General features: G+C 42.2%; 1 protein-coding gene and 1 long non-coding RNA gene across 5 annotated transcripts in view; one reads left to right on the top strand and one right to left on the bottom strand.

The window, feature by feature from the left end:
- Positions 1-18,363, top strand: part of LOC120457113 (serine/threonine-protein kinase tousled-like 1) — a 61,356-nt gene that overhangs the window by 8,437 nt on the left and 34,556 nt on the right. The window contains exon 1 of one of the 4 annotated variants that reach the window (XM_039644329.1): positions 8,983-9,066. The exons of the other annotated variants lie outside the window; for them this stretch is intronic. Within the exon in view, the coding sequence (XP_039500263.1) occupies positions 8,998-9,066 (69 nt within the window). The 5' untranslated portion in view covers positions 8,983-8,997. Of the gene's footprint in view, positions 1-8,982; positions 9,067-18,363 lie in introns of those variants that run through there. 4 annotated transcript variants of the gene reach the window in all.
- Positions 11,664-12,490, bottom strand: LOC120457115. Its single transcript, XR_006356530.1, has 2 exons — positions 11,889-12,490; positions 11,664-11,824 (listed from the first exon to the last, which is right to left on the bottom strand). It is a non-coding gene; the product is annotated as an uncharacterized LOC120457115 (long non-coding RNA).

The raw sequence follows: 18,363 nt of genomic DNA, 5'->3' as shown, positions 1-18,363 counted from the left end.
TGGATAGATGGATGGATGGTTGGATGGCTGAATGTTGTGGGCGGGACTTATAGGTGCGGGGTCCGAAACCATCGAAACATTTCCCAGGCACAGGCTACGCAGGCTACAGGCTATTCCATTTCCCCGGCACTTTGCACATAGTTATAAGCCCCGCATCCGCCTGATCTCGGCCCCCTTTGTGGCGCGGCTACAGATGCAGATATACAGATACAGATACAGACAGCTCTCGGCTCCAGATGCGGATGCAGATATACGGATAGCAGGATGCATATACATACACATACATATGTATCTGGTTCTGGCGATGGCGACGGCATTCGTTTCTGGTACATAGAGCACATCTATGCCCCCACTGTGTGTGTCCGCCATGTATCGGCAGCTCAGCTCCTTGTTAGTTTTCCCTCAATCGCATTTCCTTCTTTCACTTTTCCGCGCTTTCCCTGATTTGGCAGTCTCCTTTTCGGAGCATACTTATTCGGTTGCATTCTTAAAGAATCGAATAGGCTAAATACTTTTAAGAAACCTTAAATCCCCAAATAAAATATATCTATTTCAAACACAGGAGCAACAGCTGTAAAGACTGACTCCGTTGCACTAATAATTACCAAATACCAACGATCCCCTCTCCATTCATGCTGATTTAAAAAATGTAACAATTTTTTGAAGTCATGTCCCTTATATATTTTACTCACTTTGTTTTCATTAAGTTTTTGCGACTGTGCTGCAAGTTTGGACTTGCAATAGCAGTTTTTGTGTATAATATATGGTTATATACCATCTGCTTTTGATGTTTTAAAACTTTTTGCTACTCCCTCTCACTACTTTTCGTTTGTGTTTCTCTCTTTTATTTGCAAAGCAAATTAAAAATTAAATTTTGTTGTGAAACTTTTGCACTTTCCAATGTAACTGCCCGTCTCCTTACCTTTAAGGAATACCGAAGGACCCGCCTCTATTATCCTTGCCCTTTTCCCTTATCGCCCCCTTTCTTGCAAAATATTCTGATGTTGCGTGCATTTGTGCAATATGTTAAATAATTGAGGGAGTGAGTATGGCAATTCATAACCCTTGCACATTTTCGTGGTCTTTAAAACCCTTTTCCATATTCTCCACCCCTCTTTCTCTGTCTCCACCTTTCTTTATCCCTGTGCTTTGCGCCTTCTTCGTGTTCTTTGCTGTTTGCATTTTGCCTACATACATATATGCGAGTGTTCGCGCCACGCCTGCAACATTTTGCCTTGCAAAAAGTTCACTAGTTTCTTTTTGGCGGTGGGTGGCAACCCTAGGTGCGCTCCTTGTTTATTTCGGGAGCTTTTTAGGCATCAGTTCCAACTCCTGAACTGGCAATGGAACGTAAATAGTGAAATTCTTTCATCTTCGATCTGTGGAACCAGTAGGATTATAAACAGATCGCTTTAGAATAGGTCCAAAAATCACTAGTAATTTTAGCAAAAACATTAGAAAGAGCAGCAGTGACCACACGAGGACCGCAGAGAACAACAGGAGCAACGACAAAAAACAGCAGCAACAGAACAACAACAACAACACCTCTAATTGCGCACTTTGCGTTGCGATTCTCGGCATTTGCAATGGGCTGATGTTGCTGATGTTGCTGGTGTTGCTGATGTTGCTGCGGCTGAGACGACGACAACATCGCTGGTTGCTGTTTGCTGGTTGCCGGTTGCTAGTCGCTAGTTGTTGTTGCCTAGGTTCACATTCTCATTACAGTTCATTCACCCAAAAGATACGGCTTTATGTATCTATTAGTTATGTATGTGCCTCACAGCCTTCAGTGCAGTTCAGTTAAGTTTTGTTGTTGCTCCTGTCGATGGGGCAAGCTGCAGCAGCAAACAGCAACAGCAATAGCAACACAGCAATAGCAACAGCAAAAGCAACAGCGACCATATCAGCAGCCTCCGCCTGCAGTTTCAGCCAAGTTTTGATTTGTGTTATGTTGTAGATACACACGTACAAGCACACATATGCGCGAGCCGTAGGCAGCAGCCGCAAAAGCAGATACAGATACATTCCTCTTGACCATCTGTCGTCGTCGTCGTCGTCGTCATCTGTATCACCTCTGCCCCTCAGCCAGCCTCGCCCCCACCCCTCCCCAAGTCGAAGTTTCGCATTGTTGTTCATCTCACAAAACAAAAAAAAAGAAACAACCGATTCACAATCTTGGTCTTTAACTCGTGGATACTTTTTGAGTCATTTGAAATGCCTGAAAACAATTATAAACAAGAGAGAACGCTATAGTCGAGTTCCCCGACTATCTGATACCCGTTACTCAGCTAGTGTAAGTGCGAAGGACAGTTTTTGGCGGTTTGTGGGCGTTAGAGTGGGCGTGGCCAAAAGTTTTTTGGCAAATAGATAGAAATTTACAAGACTAATACAAAAATGAAAAAATATCAAAACATTTTTCAAAAGTGTGGGCGTGGCAGCTTTGGGCGGTTTGTGGGCGTTAGAGTGGGCGTGGCCAAAAGTTTTTTAGCAAATAGATAGAAATTTACAAGACTAATACAAATATGAAAAAATATCGAAACATTTTTCAAAAGTGTGGGCGTGGCAGCTTTGGGCGGTTTGTGGGCGTTAGAGTGGACGTGGCAAAAAGTTTTTTAGCAAATCGATAGAAATTTACAACACCTATACAAAAATGAAAAAATATTAAAACATTTTTCAAAAATGTGGGCGTGGAAGTTTTGGGCGGTTTGTGGGCGTTAGAGTGGGCGTGGCAACCTGAATCAACAAACATGCGCTGCGTCTATGTCCCTGGAGTCTGTATACTTAATCTCAACTTTCTAGCTTTTGTAGTTCCTGAGATCTCGACGTTCATACGGACAGACGGACAGACGGACAGACAGACGGACGGACAGACGGACATGGCCAGATCGACTCGGCTACTGATCCTGATCAAGAATATATATACTTTATATGGTCGGAAACGCTTCCTTCTGCCTGTTACATACTTTTCAACGAATCTAGTATACCCTTTTACTCTACGAGTAACGGGTATAAATATCTTCAAAGAAATATGTCTTGAGAGTTAAGTAAAAACGTATTATAAGTTTGTTAGGTCCGGTTTTCATTAACCGATTAAATAAATTTATTTAATACAATAATTGAAATCAATATTGCAAATAAATGTATATTTTTCTTTTATTTTGCAGGTGAGTTTCGCAATTTCACAACTTTTTAAACCAATTTGTTTTTAACAAATTTATAAATGTAAGTTAAACTTTAGTTTTTTGTTGAGAAAAATCGCGTTTTTTTAAGGTAATAATGTCTAACATCGAAATAAACTTGAATACGAGTAACAACTTATTCTTTTCCTCCATTTTACCTACTTTATCACCCATTCTCTCCATACTTGTCCTGCTAGTATTTACATATCTGTATTCCCCAAAAAATTTTCGCGAATATTCCGAATTCTGATTGTTGTTTTTGTCGTTCCATTTGGGTTCTTTTTCCCTTTTGTTATATTTCGGTGAAAATACAAGAGGAACTGATGGAAAGAGAGCTCTGTTTTCACCACCCTCTGTATTTTTCCACCTTCTCACTTTCCGTGGCGGGCTTAGTTTTCCAATGTGCAACATGCAGCATCTGTGGCAGAAAGAGACGAGGCGCAAGAGAGAGAGAGAGAGAGAGAGAGAAAGCTAGAGCGATGGAGGTGGAAAGTGGAGACTGCCATTTCCAGTGTGTATTTAGCAAAATGTTTTGCTGCTGTTGTAGTTTAGTTTTCCCACTTCCAGGCAGCAGTCAACTGCTGCAACTGCAACAGCAACAGGAACAACAGCGATAGCAACCTGCAACACCAACAATCTGCAACCCGCAACAACAAAAAGGGCTACAAATTCAACACAGAGCTTTTCGAACAGCCTCGGTTTTGTGTCTATTACATAAAGAGAAAAGCCATACCCAACCCCCCGCCCCCCTCGCCAACCCCTTGGTAACCTTCTCGCACTGAATTTTCCCACTCGCCACCCACCCCGAACCGAAAAACCCCTTTGGAATTTTCCAAAGCCCCCGTCCTCCCTTTTTGTTAGCCAAATGCAACCAAACAACCATGATGACGAGCTGACGGTTGCAATGCCTCGCCCTAGAAAATCACCTTCCACCCCCCACTCTTGATTTGGACCCCCCACCACCACCCACTGCCCACCACCCAGGGGCACTTTGATTTGTGGACCCCCTTTGACACCCTCCCCCAACCGTCCCTGGGAGCTTAGTTTAGTTTTTGGGTATACATAAATCAAAACCTTGCAGTCTATCGGCGATTTTAAAATATTTGGTTTTCGCATTAGAAAAGGCAAAGTGAAGTGCCTTTAAAAGAAATTTAACTGAGGAGTTAATAAGTTGATCTTTTGAAATACAAATGGTTTTAAGGTTCCTCTATTGCCTCTTTAATTGACAAGTTTGCCTCTTTAATTGTGCAATTTAACTGTCTTACCGACTGCATTGGCCTTCAATCAAACTTCATTAGCCATAGCCATAGCCATAGCCCTGATGCCTTATGGCCAATGATCAGCTCCACCCTAGGCTCAATCTTAACCCTTTTAAGCTGGTCCTCCCTTGGGTGAACATTGGGAATTACTCACGTAACTTGGCCAAAGGGGGAATCACATAATCATTCGATTCCCAGCCAACACACGTTAATGTTCGGCAACTCCTCAAAATTCCTTCTGGTCAAAACCTTTTGTTCTAGACCCCGATGTGGGAGGGAGATGGCCAAGCAGAAAGAGACAGAGTTGGCAGCACTCGTACACATCGAGAGTTTGGCTAATAAGTGAAGTATCCCTAATCGTTGATGGCAGAGGGGGCGTGGCACACAGTAACATCCTATTTGCACTAACCCAAATCATAACTCTTCGTCGTGGCATTTAACACCTACGTTCGCAGTATTAGCAATCATCAGTTTCTTACACATAATTCATTCCCTAAATCTTCCGGACAAAATCAAGTAATAATTTATAAATAAAAAAAGTATTAGTGCAGAATTATCGTTCCCTTCGACTTACAATGGAATGTCAAAATTAGTTTAGCCTATATAGATCTGAAAAGCTTGTTTATTGCTCAATTGCTTAATCACCCACTCTAAATATTTAGAGGTAATCCGTATATCGTAGTATCGATGTTTTGGTTAGGCCATCGATGATAACTAAATACATTCTCATCGTTTGGGGGCCACTGTGCTAGCCAAAATATTAAAATGTTGGAGCACTCTGGCCTTTTGTATCTTTGTATCGGTGTGTCTGTGCTATAGCTGTGTGGATATGTCCTGGCGAAGATGTGTGTGTGTGTGTGCGTGTGTGAGCGAGTGTGCGGGATGCGTGAGTTGCATGAGTGCAGGATGCGCGCGCTGCACACACGCACACCAGCGCACTTGGACATGAGGAGCTCAAGGAACAAACGACGACGATGGTCCTCAATCAGGAATTTCTGTGCGGAAAATGGTGACGAAAGGGGGAGGGGGTAGTGGCCGAACGCCCGGGTGGCGAATCGTTGGAGGATTGGTGGAAAATCGTGGAAAATTGTCGGCAGCCGCCAACCCATTAACACGATGGCTACGATGTCGGCGATGACGCTATGACGAGCGCAACTCCACTTCGGTTGGCTGGTTTTGTTTGTCGTCGCTTTTTGGGTTTTGCCTTTGTGTTAATATCATGGCAACACTGGAACTGGACCTGGTCCCCTCCCATCCCCCATCCCCCATCCCCATCTGCATGTGTGTTTCATCTTTGTATGTATGTGCATGGTGAAGTATACAGACATTTATGTACCAGGCCCCGCAAGTGTCAAGTGCAATATAATAATAAACATACGCTGGCATAATCGTCTTTGGTCACTTTGATAAATAAAAACAAACTCATTTATGTGGTTACATACCATATAAGATATAGTCCATACTTGAAAATTGAATACATTACATACATGATGAGCACAGAAATCGGTGTCCAATTTATTTCCAATTTTATGACGCATAGAAGTGCTGATCAGGTTGTTGTGAAATTGCTAGCAGCATTTAAGCTATTTAGCTTTTAGGAAACAGTTACGTTTACTTTGGGGAGATTTCCCAGAAATTTCACTTACTTCGACTGCCCGTTTTTGAACGTACATCGATTGTACTTCGGTTTTTTTCACGCACTTTGCCTTCTTTTCTTCCATCTGTTCCTGCCTTTATGCTTCTTGTTCGCGCACACACTCTTCCTGTCCGTAACCTCCCTGTTTTTCCCCAGCTTGCCCTTCTATTTTCCTTACTTTTTTCCCCACCCCCTGCTGCCTATTTTCGCCCCCAGTTTTTCCGGGCATTTGCCCTGCACATCCACGCAGCTCCTTGCCTCTGTGGCAGCGTCCTTTGCCTCCTTTTGTCAGCTGTTGCAGCAGCTCCCTCTTTTCGCAACTAACCCAGTCCACTTTTCACACATGCAAAAATCTTTTCAATATTTTTGGGACCCTATTTTTCCGGATTCTCGGTTGCGTTTATTAAAATGTTTTTGTTGCGGCAGAGGTACTTTTTTGTTTACCCCTTTCCCTGCACCTTGCAACACCCCTCAAAGTCCTCTTTCGACCATTTTTAAACCGCTTTTCCCTGCACTTCTCGTTGCATAGGTGGTCCGTGGGGCTGGGCGAGGAACGTGGGGTGGTGGTAGGGGGTTTTGCACTTCGGTTTTACGTTCGTTACCGTTGTCACGAGCCAAAAATTGTGCGCTGATTCTATTTTGTGTGTGTCCATAACTCAGCAACTACCCAGTCAGGCTGTTATGCCCCTCTCTTTCGAACCGCCAGCACTCGGATAGCCCCCTCTCGGTCGCACGGCCACTATCGCCATCTCTTTCGTCGAGGGGCACAGTGAGGCAGAGGAAGAAGAAGACGAGGAAGAGGAAGACGTGTCTCTGGAGAGAGAGAAAGGCTTTCTCGCATCCAGAAGTTGTTGGCACTTTAAGTTGGTACCGTTCGCTGTCGTTTGCCGTTGTCGGGTTAACGGTGTCCCAAGACACACACAAACACACTCAACACACCCACACATTAAAGACACAACCGGACAATCGCACACACACAAACACATGCAGTAGCGAAAATTGCCGGAAAAGCCCTCTTAAGACTAAGACAAAGGAATTTGCAAAGCAAAAAATAGAAACCCACAAAAAGGGAGACTACATGATACTCAGAAATTTGCTGGTAAATATTAATTACCAAAAATGTGCTGATACAAAGAAAAGCCTAAAACCCTAAATTTACTTTTACTTGCTAAGTTTTAGTGAGAGTGTATGTAAAGTGACTGTGTGCATAGAAAGATGATTGACAAAGTGTGAAGTCCTGCAACAAGTGGGAAAATCTAGATTGTGGTTAGTTATGGTGTGTTTAAAGATATTAACTGGAAACCATAAGCTTTAAATTCGAATGAAAGAAAAATAATTGCCTAGCAACAAGTGTTTAGAACGGAAAAGCTTTCTCCCCACTTAATTTGGTTCATCGGGTGCTGTTCATTAATAAATGATTTGGTTTTAATGTGAAACGAAACACCGACACTAAAAACGGAAGTTCGTTTGACACCCAATTAGGGTTAATTGATAAGCATGAACTTATAACTGGCATCGAATAAATGCTAATTGGAACTCGCTTTTAACCTTTGATCTTTCATTAAATGATTACCTACATAAATATTTAGTGCATTTGTCTAAAATTCCGACCTAACTCAACCTAACCCCACTTCAAATCGTGATTGACTGATGTTCGATTGCGGTTCGATTACTCCTGCTTGTGCGCAACATGCAACATGCAACACGCAACGTGCAACATCAGATTTTCAAACTGTGTCACAGAGTTGCTTTTGCCCGCAACTGACAGAACCAGTTGAGCGGAAAAAGATGGCGAGGGGAGATTGGTGGATGGCGGAAAATTCAGGAAAAGCAGCAGGCAAAAAGGGAGGAAATTGCAGTTGCAGATAGAAACAGGCACTTGGAACTTTCCTATGAAAGGAGCACGGAAAGATGGGATAGCGAAAATACATGCCTGTAAATCTGGGCACAAAGAGTTCACCACTTTAGGACAGCAGCGGTTACTGCAATAGAAGCGATCACCATAAATCTATTAGGTTTTTTTCAATGCTAAGATCTGTACTATTATTCGCACATCTAGAGAAACACTTTTACATTTCTCGTTTTAGTTACTTTAGTTTTAATTTATATCAATTACTGCTATTTTCTTCGTCAGCATTGTCTGGACGGCGTTATTCCCACATTAGTACCTGATTTTGTGACCAAAGTTGGGGAATGTATTAACAAAGTCCTTTCCCTCTCTTTTCTCCCCACTGCTGCAAGCCCATTTTCCTCGTTTTCCACGCCTCACCGTACAACCCAGCCATCACCCTGTTTTCTTCACTTTACCCCTCCTCCCGTCCGCTTTTCCTTTTATTTAGCGTGCTTTTTTCTTTCTTGTGCTTTTGGCTTTGGCTTCTTTTCTATTGCTGTCGCCGCCGCTCTGTCGACGTCGGCAGAGCAGCACACATACACACACACATAGACAGCGCTCACCAATACCGACGCACGTATTTACTACATTCCTCAGTACTTGAAGCGCCTCCGGAAGTGATGGTTTTCATCTCTGCGGCGGTGCGTCGCGAATTCTGAGAGCGAAAAATAACAAAACAGAAATTAACAACAAATACCGTAGTGCAAGAACCAAAAATCACAAATCTCGACGATGAAAGGTGAAAAATTAAGTAGTATTAGCCAGGGATTCGTTTTTTGTTGCGCGTAACAAAGGAAAACTGACTGCAACACGAATCGCTTCTCTTTTTTTTCTGTGTACTTCCCTTAGTTATCTGATTAAATATTCAAACAAGAAAAGAATACAAATACGAATACGAATACGAATACATACATACTCCAAATTCCGTAATAGAAGTGAAAAAACAGCGTGTTATGTGTGTGTACGATTGTTAATGATTGTTAAAAAAAAAAAAAAAGAGAACGAGAAGCAGGAAAAATCAGCAGCCGGAGAATGCGCAGCAAACGAAATACCAGCGATTTGGGCCTATTGCAGCGCACCTGCATTGTCGGGGGAAAATCGGTGAGCTAATAGCAAAAAAATAATAATAAATACTAACAATAAGCTGCGAGAAAAGTAAAAACCCTAAACAGAAGGGGAAAATTATAGAAAGGGTCCAGTTAAATCTAAACAAACGCCAGTTAAAGTAAATGTAAATCGATACATAATAACTTAACCAAGTTTCCCGAAGGCTAATGGAAGTTAAAGGACCTGCAAAAATGAAGCTAATATGCAATTACATATAAATTTCTATGCCTTGTTTTTGATAATTTAACTAGGTCAACTTGAATAAAATTCATAATAAGAAATAAAACTTGCGTGGCAGTTTAAGCGACACTTAATTAGTTTGGAAAGCAACGTTAATTTAAACTAATTTTAAAGTTTTTATTTAATCTTCAGCTTTAGTCATTTAGCGTAAATTTGTTCCAATCGAAATGTTATAGTAGTAGCCCAATTGAATCATAGTCCATAATCACCCCAAATATCTTACTGTTTGCATTGGCAAATCTACAAATTAAATCAAGACGCCAACAACAAAAATCTCATTCATTTCTATGCCAGAAATTAATAATTAGACACAGAGTATGCTGCGTCTCTTTCACGCAACCGGAGTTTTTTCCTAAGCCAAAACATGCGCGAGAGAGCCAGCGAGTTGAGAAAGAGCGAACCAGTGAGACTGAGAGAAAAAAAGGCAGAGAGAGCGTTATTCGCACTCGCTCGTTTTTCAAGTTGCTGTCTGTCGTTCTTCGCCGCCGCTGGGCGCCTGTTACTTTCTGTAGACTGCAGCGTCATTGCAGCGGCGCTTGCCTTTTCTTTTTCTTCTTAATCTCTTTTTGGTATTTTTAACAGCAGCTACGCTAAAATGTGCGTCGCGTCGACACGCCAAAACGTAAAAGTAAAACGTAGAGCGAAATGCGAATAACCGCAACAAACTTTAACAGGAAAAAAAGAAGAAACTGTGGGCAGAAACATACATTTAAAGACTTGGCGTTCGAGAGAGATAGAAACACACAGAAGAGCGCCAGTCGTTTGTTTTTACTGGCCGCTGGGGGGCGCTAATTTGCCCGATGCTACTTGGACTCTTACAGTGCACAAAACTAGTGTTGTGCAAGGGCAATCTACTGTTACACCCAAAAATATTACACATTTAGGCAACGTAAATATCTCCGTTGAAATAGTTTTATTACCATGCATACTTTTACTGTATATATTTTATGCAATGAGCAATGAGTAAAATTGTTGTAGCGTTTTCACTGTACTTGTCTGATTTATAGAAAAGACAGCAAATGCCAGTTAGCATTATAACAGAAAACAAATTTGTCACTTTTGGCAAGCCAATTAACATGATTTATACACAAATCCATTGTGTATTTGATGGGGTGATCATATAAGAAAATTTCTTTTTTGGCTGCTCATTTCTAATGTGGAAAAATTAATTTGCTTGCATTATTGCCATATAAAATGTTGCCCATCATCGTCATCGTCTTGTTTGTTATTTTCACTCGCTGCTCGGTGGAATTTTTGAAATTTTTCGGTAGATATTCACCTGCTGTCGATTTCTTGACACCCGGTATTTCGCATTTGCGACATACAACAAATACCATGTGCAATCGCTCATAAATCGGGTGTAGGCAAATATTAGCTGATTTTCATGCCGGGGATTAGTTGTAAACCGACAAAATATAATACCGAATCAGACAAAACATAAAGAGTTTAATTTTCCTCACCGACATTTGTCATTAAGAGCTTACGTCGTACTCCTAACGGAACCAAAAACCCGGCCAGGGAGCGAGCAAGATAGAATACGGGATCGACAGAGAGGGGGAAACCTCTCCAAACAAATTATAACAGTATTTGAGGTGGGAGAAGCAGAGAGCAAGCGTGGGAGTGAGGTTCAAATTGGGTAGGGTTGCCAAGCTTTGTTAAAAGAAAATTCCTTGGTAAAATGTAAAATAAAAAAAAATAAGTAATAAAAAAATGTATTTATAATTTATACATTTTTAGTTTAGTTTTAATCAAAACAGATTTTTTATGACCACTTTGACATGCATTTAATGAACCCTTTGGCAACCCTGCAGCCATGCGCTCTCTCTTTCTATCGCCGTCCCTCTCATTCGCGCGCTGGCCCACATCCCATAACCGGCGAGTGTTTCGTTGCGGTCAACGTTTCGTTTCGCTCTTCGGTTCTCCTGTTCTCTCGCTGTTTGCCTGTTAAATTGGCGGTTAGACTCGCGCGTCAGGTAGTAAACACGTATCCGCCACGGATGCATCTGAGTACGGTGGATGACGACGCTTCCTATTTCTATTCTGAGCGGTGGTTGTTTGTCTGGTTTTAATTTGTTCCCTGTTTCTGCTGCTGCTGTTTTTTTTTTGTCGTACTGCTTATCAGCAAGCTTATCGATTTTTTTTCTCCGCTCTTACGCCCTCTTTACGCTTCTCTTTCTCGTCTCTGCCGTCTCGTTGCTTCGACCGCTGTCTACACATTCTGGGCGCCTGTTCTTTCCCTCGAATATCGAATCTCGATTTTCGATGAGATTCTGTTACTAACTATACTACCGCGCGCATACCATACCGTACCGTACCCATAGAACCCATCTCCATAATGCCTGCCTCCTGGCTGCCCCTTGAAAAATTATTTATTTATTATATGGATTACAAATGTGCCTCTTCAAAAGAGTGCAAAAATTTCAGACGGTCTGGAAATGGAATTCTTCGCATCGGTCGCTTGTCGGCTGTCGGTCGGTCGTCGCACTCACCTTCACCACACACAAAAACATCTCTATATCGCCGTATAATGTGGTGTATGTTTATATATATAGGGTATATACGTTTGTAAACCTCACCACACACACGACAGCTGCTGTCTCTCTCGGCCGCCTTGATTTCATAATTTACCATATTTAATTCCATTTAAATGAAAATGAACTCAATCCGATTACCCCGGTGAGAGGAACAGTGGGCATAGCCACCCCTCCCTCCATACCCGATATTATAGCCCGGGCAGCAGACTTCTGGCAGACAGACGACGTGCAAGCGTCGCACCGTGCAGCCAGCTAGCAACTGAACAGAAGTTGATAACACAACACACGCGAGTGACTGGCAACAGAGCAATACCGAATGGGGGCTACACTACTACACACAGATGGCAATAACAACAACACCAGGGACAAGAACAACAGCATCAACACCGACGACAACGGCAACGAACCCCAACATTTTCAACAACTCCAACAACAACAGAAGTAGCTACAACAACAAGTAGGACTACGTACCACAACAACAACAGCCACTCAACAGTCAAGTGCTTGGCAAAAACCAGCGTGTGAAATGTTTCCTATACACAGTTTGAAATACCTCAGGGAGTAACGAGTATGGTGATACCCTAGGACTCCCCATTTTGAAAATGTATTTGGCATATCTTTTCTCAATTTTATATGTATCTCTAATGACTACTTACATTTATTTAAATGGTTCATTTAAATGCTTGTATATTTTGTTCGTTGAAAAGATATATACCTAACATAGTTTCGGCTAATAGGTATCAAAAACGGCGAAAGCAACAAATCGAAAAGAAAAACGGGCCGACAAAATCGCAAAGCTCTCAACTGAATTCAACATGCGCGCGCCCCCAAAGCGACGCAACCGTTGAGCGTTGAATGAATGTGAATGCTCAAGCACACGGCAGCACGAAGCACCAACACCAATGCAACCCGCACTCACACCAGCACACAAAACACACGCTCGCACAAACACACAGCCAACACAGACACGAAGCGACAGCAAAGTCGGTGGCTCTCACACAAATCCGAAAACCAGAACACATGATTAGCCTAGTAAAACGAGCCATTGGCGGCCGGCCACCGACAACTTTTCTAGGGGGTGGAGCAGGAGTGGGCGATGAAAGGGAGTAGGGTAGCTAGCCGAGCTTTGGGGACTTGTGGACTTCGACTCTCGACAAAACAAATGCGTCGACATTGCTGAAACAACACGGTGGAAAGAAGCTATTCTTTTGGTGAATACTTTATTTATTAAATTCTACAAATATTTTAAGTTATATTTCCAAAAAAAATTTGGCAAAGGAAGGCATTTTCAACATACATATGTATGCAGCTAAGAAATAACAAAATGTATGCATAGTGGGTAATTCATAAGGCAAGTTAAAGATTTCTTTCCATTAAAGTAATTAGTTGGCTAACTTATAGTTTAGAGACACTGTAAATTTTATTTTTTATTAATATTTATTAAGTGAAGAATCCGTACATCATAATATTGTATCTTAACATCACAATGTGGAGAAATATTATTAAGAATTACCAAGTGTGAATTCCTAAGTGTGGAACTTACCTGTTCAGGTCCATGATGCACTGCATCCAGAATAACGATTTTCGCAAAATTTTAAATATTTACGATTGGTATTTTCGGTATAACTTGACTAAAAATGGTCAGAAAGTTAAAAACATTACATTTTTGTACTCCTAATTACCAATACTAACAAACCAAATCACTTTTTGACCGACTCTGTTAAAATAATTTTTGGCCAAATTGTCGCATTTTTTGTAAGGGATAACATTATCAAAAATTACAAAAAATTTGAAAAAAATAGCATTTTTTTTGAAAACAGTTCGATTGGAAATTTAATTACGAACTCAGCGAGGTATGACATTCCCTATTTGGACCACTATTTCAAATGCTGTGATGAAAATACTGATATTTATAGTCGCAAAAAACAGGAAAAGGATTTTCGGCCAATATTTAAAATAAGTATCGGTGAAACCCTAATACCCCGATTAGTATGCTATATTTTTGCTACCTGGCCCCACTGTACTTATCACAATGTTTCCTTATTTTTCCCATGTGCGGGCAAAAAAAAAACCGGTTGCACTGTTTACCGACATTTTCCGCTAGAGAGAGTGTCTGCAGTTTGATTGTGGGCTGTAGAATGAGTGGGAGGGGGGGAGGAAGACTTGCTGCGAGAGAGACCGAGAGAGCAAGGAAGGTCGTCGTGTTGTTGTTGATTTTACGTTGTCGGCAATCCGAACAATCCGAAGTGCTGGTCGTGTGTATCTGTGTTCGTGCCGCATGATGTGTGTGTGTGAGCTTCGTGTGGGTATATGTGTTGGTACGGCTGCCATAACCGGAAGGTCGCCTTTACCACAACATTTATTATGGAAAATCGCGTAATCACTGTCGTATCACATTTTTTTTTTTATTCTTTCAAGAGAGCAAAAGAGCGAGAAAGAGCAATGGGCGAAAGAGAAGGGACTATATCGGGACATCTCTTTTGGCTCGGTTTTTCGAACTTCAAACTTGTTGCAAGTTGTTCGCGTGTTTGATGTGCGAACTCTGTGCAAACTTTGAGCTTCTTCATTTTTCTATTGTTTTTCTGTTTTAATTTATTTTATTTTTTGTTGTTGTTTTTTTCCTGCTGTAAGGGCCTTAATTCTATTCCTTTTTTTGTTGGTGGCTCTTACCACTTTGTTCTTTTCGGTTTTATTTTCCCCCTTTTTTTCTTTTACTTTTCCCCATATTGGCATTAAAGCTCTCGGCCCCATCATTTATGTTACGGCACTCGCTGATTAAATGGAAGGCGGCGGTATTTTACACATATTCCAATTGGATGACATGGCACTCGCTAAATAACCGGGTCGCAAACTTTTCAAATAAATCAGCATCATCTTATTCATGAAATTTATTGGGAAAGGGCTTTTCCACCAAAGACATACTGTTGCTGAGCTGGAAAAGGTCACTGAAAATATTTATATTATGGAAAATGGATTTTAATCCGTAACGAAGAATTCATCTCATTACTATTTCATTTCACTTTTACTGTAAGTTTAACATAATCATTCCCACTGTTTGTATGTGAATTTTGTACTTTTTGACACATTTACTCGTCGGTTTTTGAAGCTTTTTTTTGGTGTGTGCCAGTTGTTGTCTATCTTTAATTTTTTTCGGCCTCACTTTACTTTCAGTTTGAGCTTTGGCGTTGTTACCTTTTAACCCCACTGCAGAACCCACCCCCCCCCAATACCCATCCCACAAAAAAAAAACCATCCCCTCACACACATTTATACGTAGAGCTGCAGATATTTTCCAGTTCTGGGGACTTTGCCGATTTTCCAATGCAATTTTATTTGGTGCAGAGGCGTGGGCGTAAAAACGTGGGCGTGGTGGTTGGCTAAGTGTGTGCGTGTGTGTGTGTATATATAATTATGTGTGTTTTCCTTTCCGTTTTGCTAGTGCTGCTGCTGTTTTTTTTTTGTACTTTGCTGGAACATGGAAAACACACCGTAGGATTTTCTTGCTGCATTTTCATTTTTGCACTGGAAAATGTCTCTGATGTGGAGCTGGAAAAGCTCTCAAGTTGCATGTTGCACGCGTATGTGGACGGCACCCCGTTTGGCCCCTTCGATCCGAGCCATTTTTGACCCGGGCTTGAGCCCGAGGAGCCCCCGGATCCGGATTTTGTTACCCGGGCACGTAGCGCCATTTCTGATGATTTGCAAAGTGGATTTTGTGTATTTGACGATTGTTCGACTTGATGTTGCTGGTGCTGCTGCAGCAGCAGCAGCATTGCAAAACTGGTTACTGTTGGATGACTGCAGTTGGCAACTATTGCTCTCTTCCTCTGGCCTCTACATCTGTCTCACTTAGTTGCTGGCTGGTGTAACCCTTTTTTTCTACATATTTTTGCTGTATTTTGCTCTTTTCTCTTCCTTGCAATTGCCCGATACTAATGATACGCATGCATTGTATATTTTCTCTAAATTTCTTCCAGCGTGGTGGCAACTTATAGATATAGGTGCCGTAATGAATGATGCCACTTGGTATTGAATGCACCACAAGAATATATGATTATCTGAGTATCCGTTGCTGTGGGCTAACTGGTGGCTAACGCTATAATTCTACCCGAAATACTTGCGAATATGCAACGAGTAGTATGCCCATCCCCATAACCTCTGGCTGGCATCTTCTTCATCGACTGTCTTGGCATTATAATTAGCCGAAACACCGACCTCCGAAAATCTGAACACTACGCTGCCCCCTTAGGTTTTTGGTTCGTGTGCCGGGGGCGGGGGCGGTGGCATGTATGTGTGGATGTATGCCCCATTGTACATATACATACATATGCGTACATGTTCGTATATTGTGTACATATGCCACGAGTACTGTACACAAGTTTTGCAGTCAATTTTGCTACACTTAAAGTGCGCTTGTTGCCGCCGTTGTTGCTGCCGTGTGTTGCTGTTGCTGCCACAGCAGCAACATCTTGCTGCTGCTTCTTCTGTTGTTGTTGTATGTGCGTGCGGAATATTATGCGCCGCGCACAACACACACAGATATATGTGTATATGTATCTGTTGAAGAGTGGGGTAAGAAGGGGGAGAGGGGGCTCGAGATATATACACACAATCCCATCTATAAAACGACGCATGCCGCGATTGCGATGCGACGACGTTGCTGCCGTGCTGCTGGCCCCTGATGATGCTGTTATTGCTGTTATTGCTGTTGTTGCTGTTGTTGCTGTTGCGTCGTCTCGTGGTTGTCGTTGTCGGCCACTTCATCATCGACAAGCAGCAAGAGCAGCAGCAGCAGCAACAACAGCATCAGAGGCACAGGCTGTTGGCTAAAACAAAGCAGAGGACCCGGACCTCGGCCGACAAAAAGGACGACTTGTGTCCTGAGTACGGGTTCTGCTCTCTCTCCCCTTTTCTCTGTCTGCCGCCCTGCTCTAGATGGCCAAAGAGCAACGCCAACAACAGCAGCCAGCAGCAAAGGCAGCTACGGCCATAGTGTGCTGCTCCTTCAATTACCCTCGAAAGTGACGGAATGGCATGATGGAATCTTGGGTGGTCGTCCGGACACCGGGGATTCCGAGCTCCGACGGAGTGAGCTAACCTAATAACTCCTAATTGGAAGACCAATTTCATGCCCTAATTTGTGATGGGGTACGTGGGACATAGAGTATAGACTTCAACCAACTATACCTTTTATCTTTTTATTTAACATACAATAAACTCGAACATTCAGAAGATATATGAGCTTTTAAAGTCAAAACTAAACAATATTATATAAATTATGTAAAGCCCTAAGAGGGGTTATAAACAATATATATGTACTATGATAAGTATGATGATTACCATCCATTGTTTTATAATGCAAATCACATCACCTGTTACTCATAACAGGGGTAAATTGCCATTAACGAGCCAGCGATTTCCCTTTTATGAGGGAATCCAGACATTTGAGATTCGCACTGTGTACCAGGCGAATAAATGTATCTATGCAGTCCCTGGGCTGCAACGCAATTGTTGCCACCTTGTTCTGCCTCTTCTCGGCTGAAGAGCGAGTCGAGTCGAGTCGAGCGGATGGATGGATGAGGTGGATGTGGTGGATGTGGACGCGAATCTGGGTATATGGCCAAGACGGATGCCAAAAGGGGTGCTAAAGAGCAGGTGATGTGGTGGGGGGCGTGGAGAGGTGGAGTAACCACGATGAGGCCGCGAACCTGGCGACGAAAACGATGCGAATTGAGTGAGTTAAGTCTCGTGTTTGGAGGGTTAACATGGGCGCACGTCGGGGGCCAAAAAAATAGAGATCGCTGTTTCATATAGTTAAAAAAGGAACGAAAAAAATTTCAATGACACTCTTTATACCCGTTACTCGTAGAGTAAAAGGCTATACTAGATTCGTTGAAAAGTATGTAACAGGCAGAAGGAAGCGTTTCCGACCATAAAGTATATATATTCTTGATCAGGATCAATAGCCGAGTCGATCTGGCCATGTCCGTCTGTCCGTCCGTCTGTCTGTCCGTCTGTCCGTATGAACGTCGAGATCTCAGGAACTACAAAAGCTAGAAAGTTGAGATTAAGCATACAGACTCCAGAGACATAGAAGCAGCGCAAGTTTGTCGATTCATGTTGCCACGCACACTCTAACGCCCACAAACCGCCCAAAACTGCCACGCCCACACTTTTGAAAAATGTTTTGATATTTTTTCATTTTTGTATTGGTCTTCTAAATTTCTATCGATTCGCCCAAATACTTTTTGCCACGCCCACAAACCGCCCAAAGCTGCCACGCCCACACTTTTAAAAAATGTTTGTAAAAAATGAAAAATGTTTTGATATTTTTTCAGTTTTGTATTGGTCTTGTAAATTTCTATCGATTTGCAAAAAAACTTTTTGCCACGCCCACTCTAACGCCCACAAATCGCCACAAACTGTTGAAGACTCTCCTTCGCATTTCCACTAGCTGAGTAACGGGTATCAGATAGTCGGGGAACTCGACTATAGCGTTCTCTCTTGTTTTACTTCA

This window comes from Drosophila santomea, chromosome X (assembly GCF_016746245.2).
Source record: "Drosophila santomea strain STO CAGO 1482 chromosome X, Prin_Dsan_1.1, whole genome shotgun sequence".
NCBI lineage: Eukaryota > Metazoa > Arthropoda > Insecta > Diptera > Drosophilidae > Drosophila > Drosophila santomea.
The sequence above is the reverse complement of the archived record's forward strand: the minus strand, read 5'-3'. Positions and strand labels throughout refer to the sequence as shown.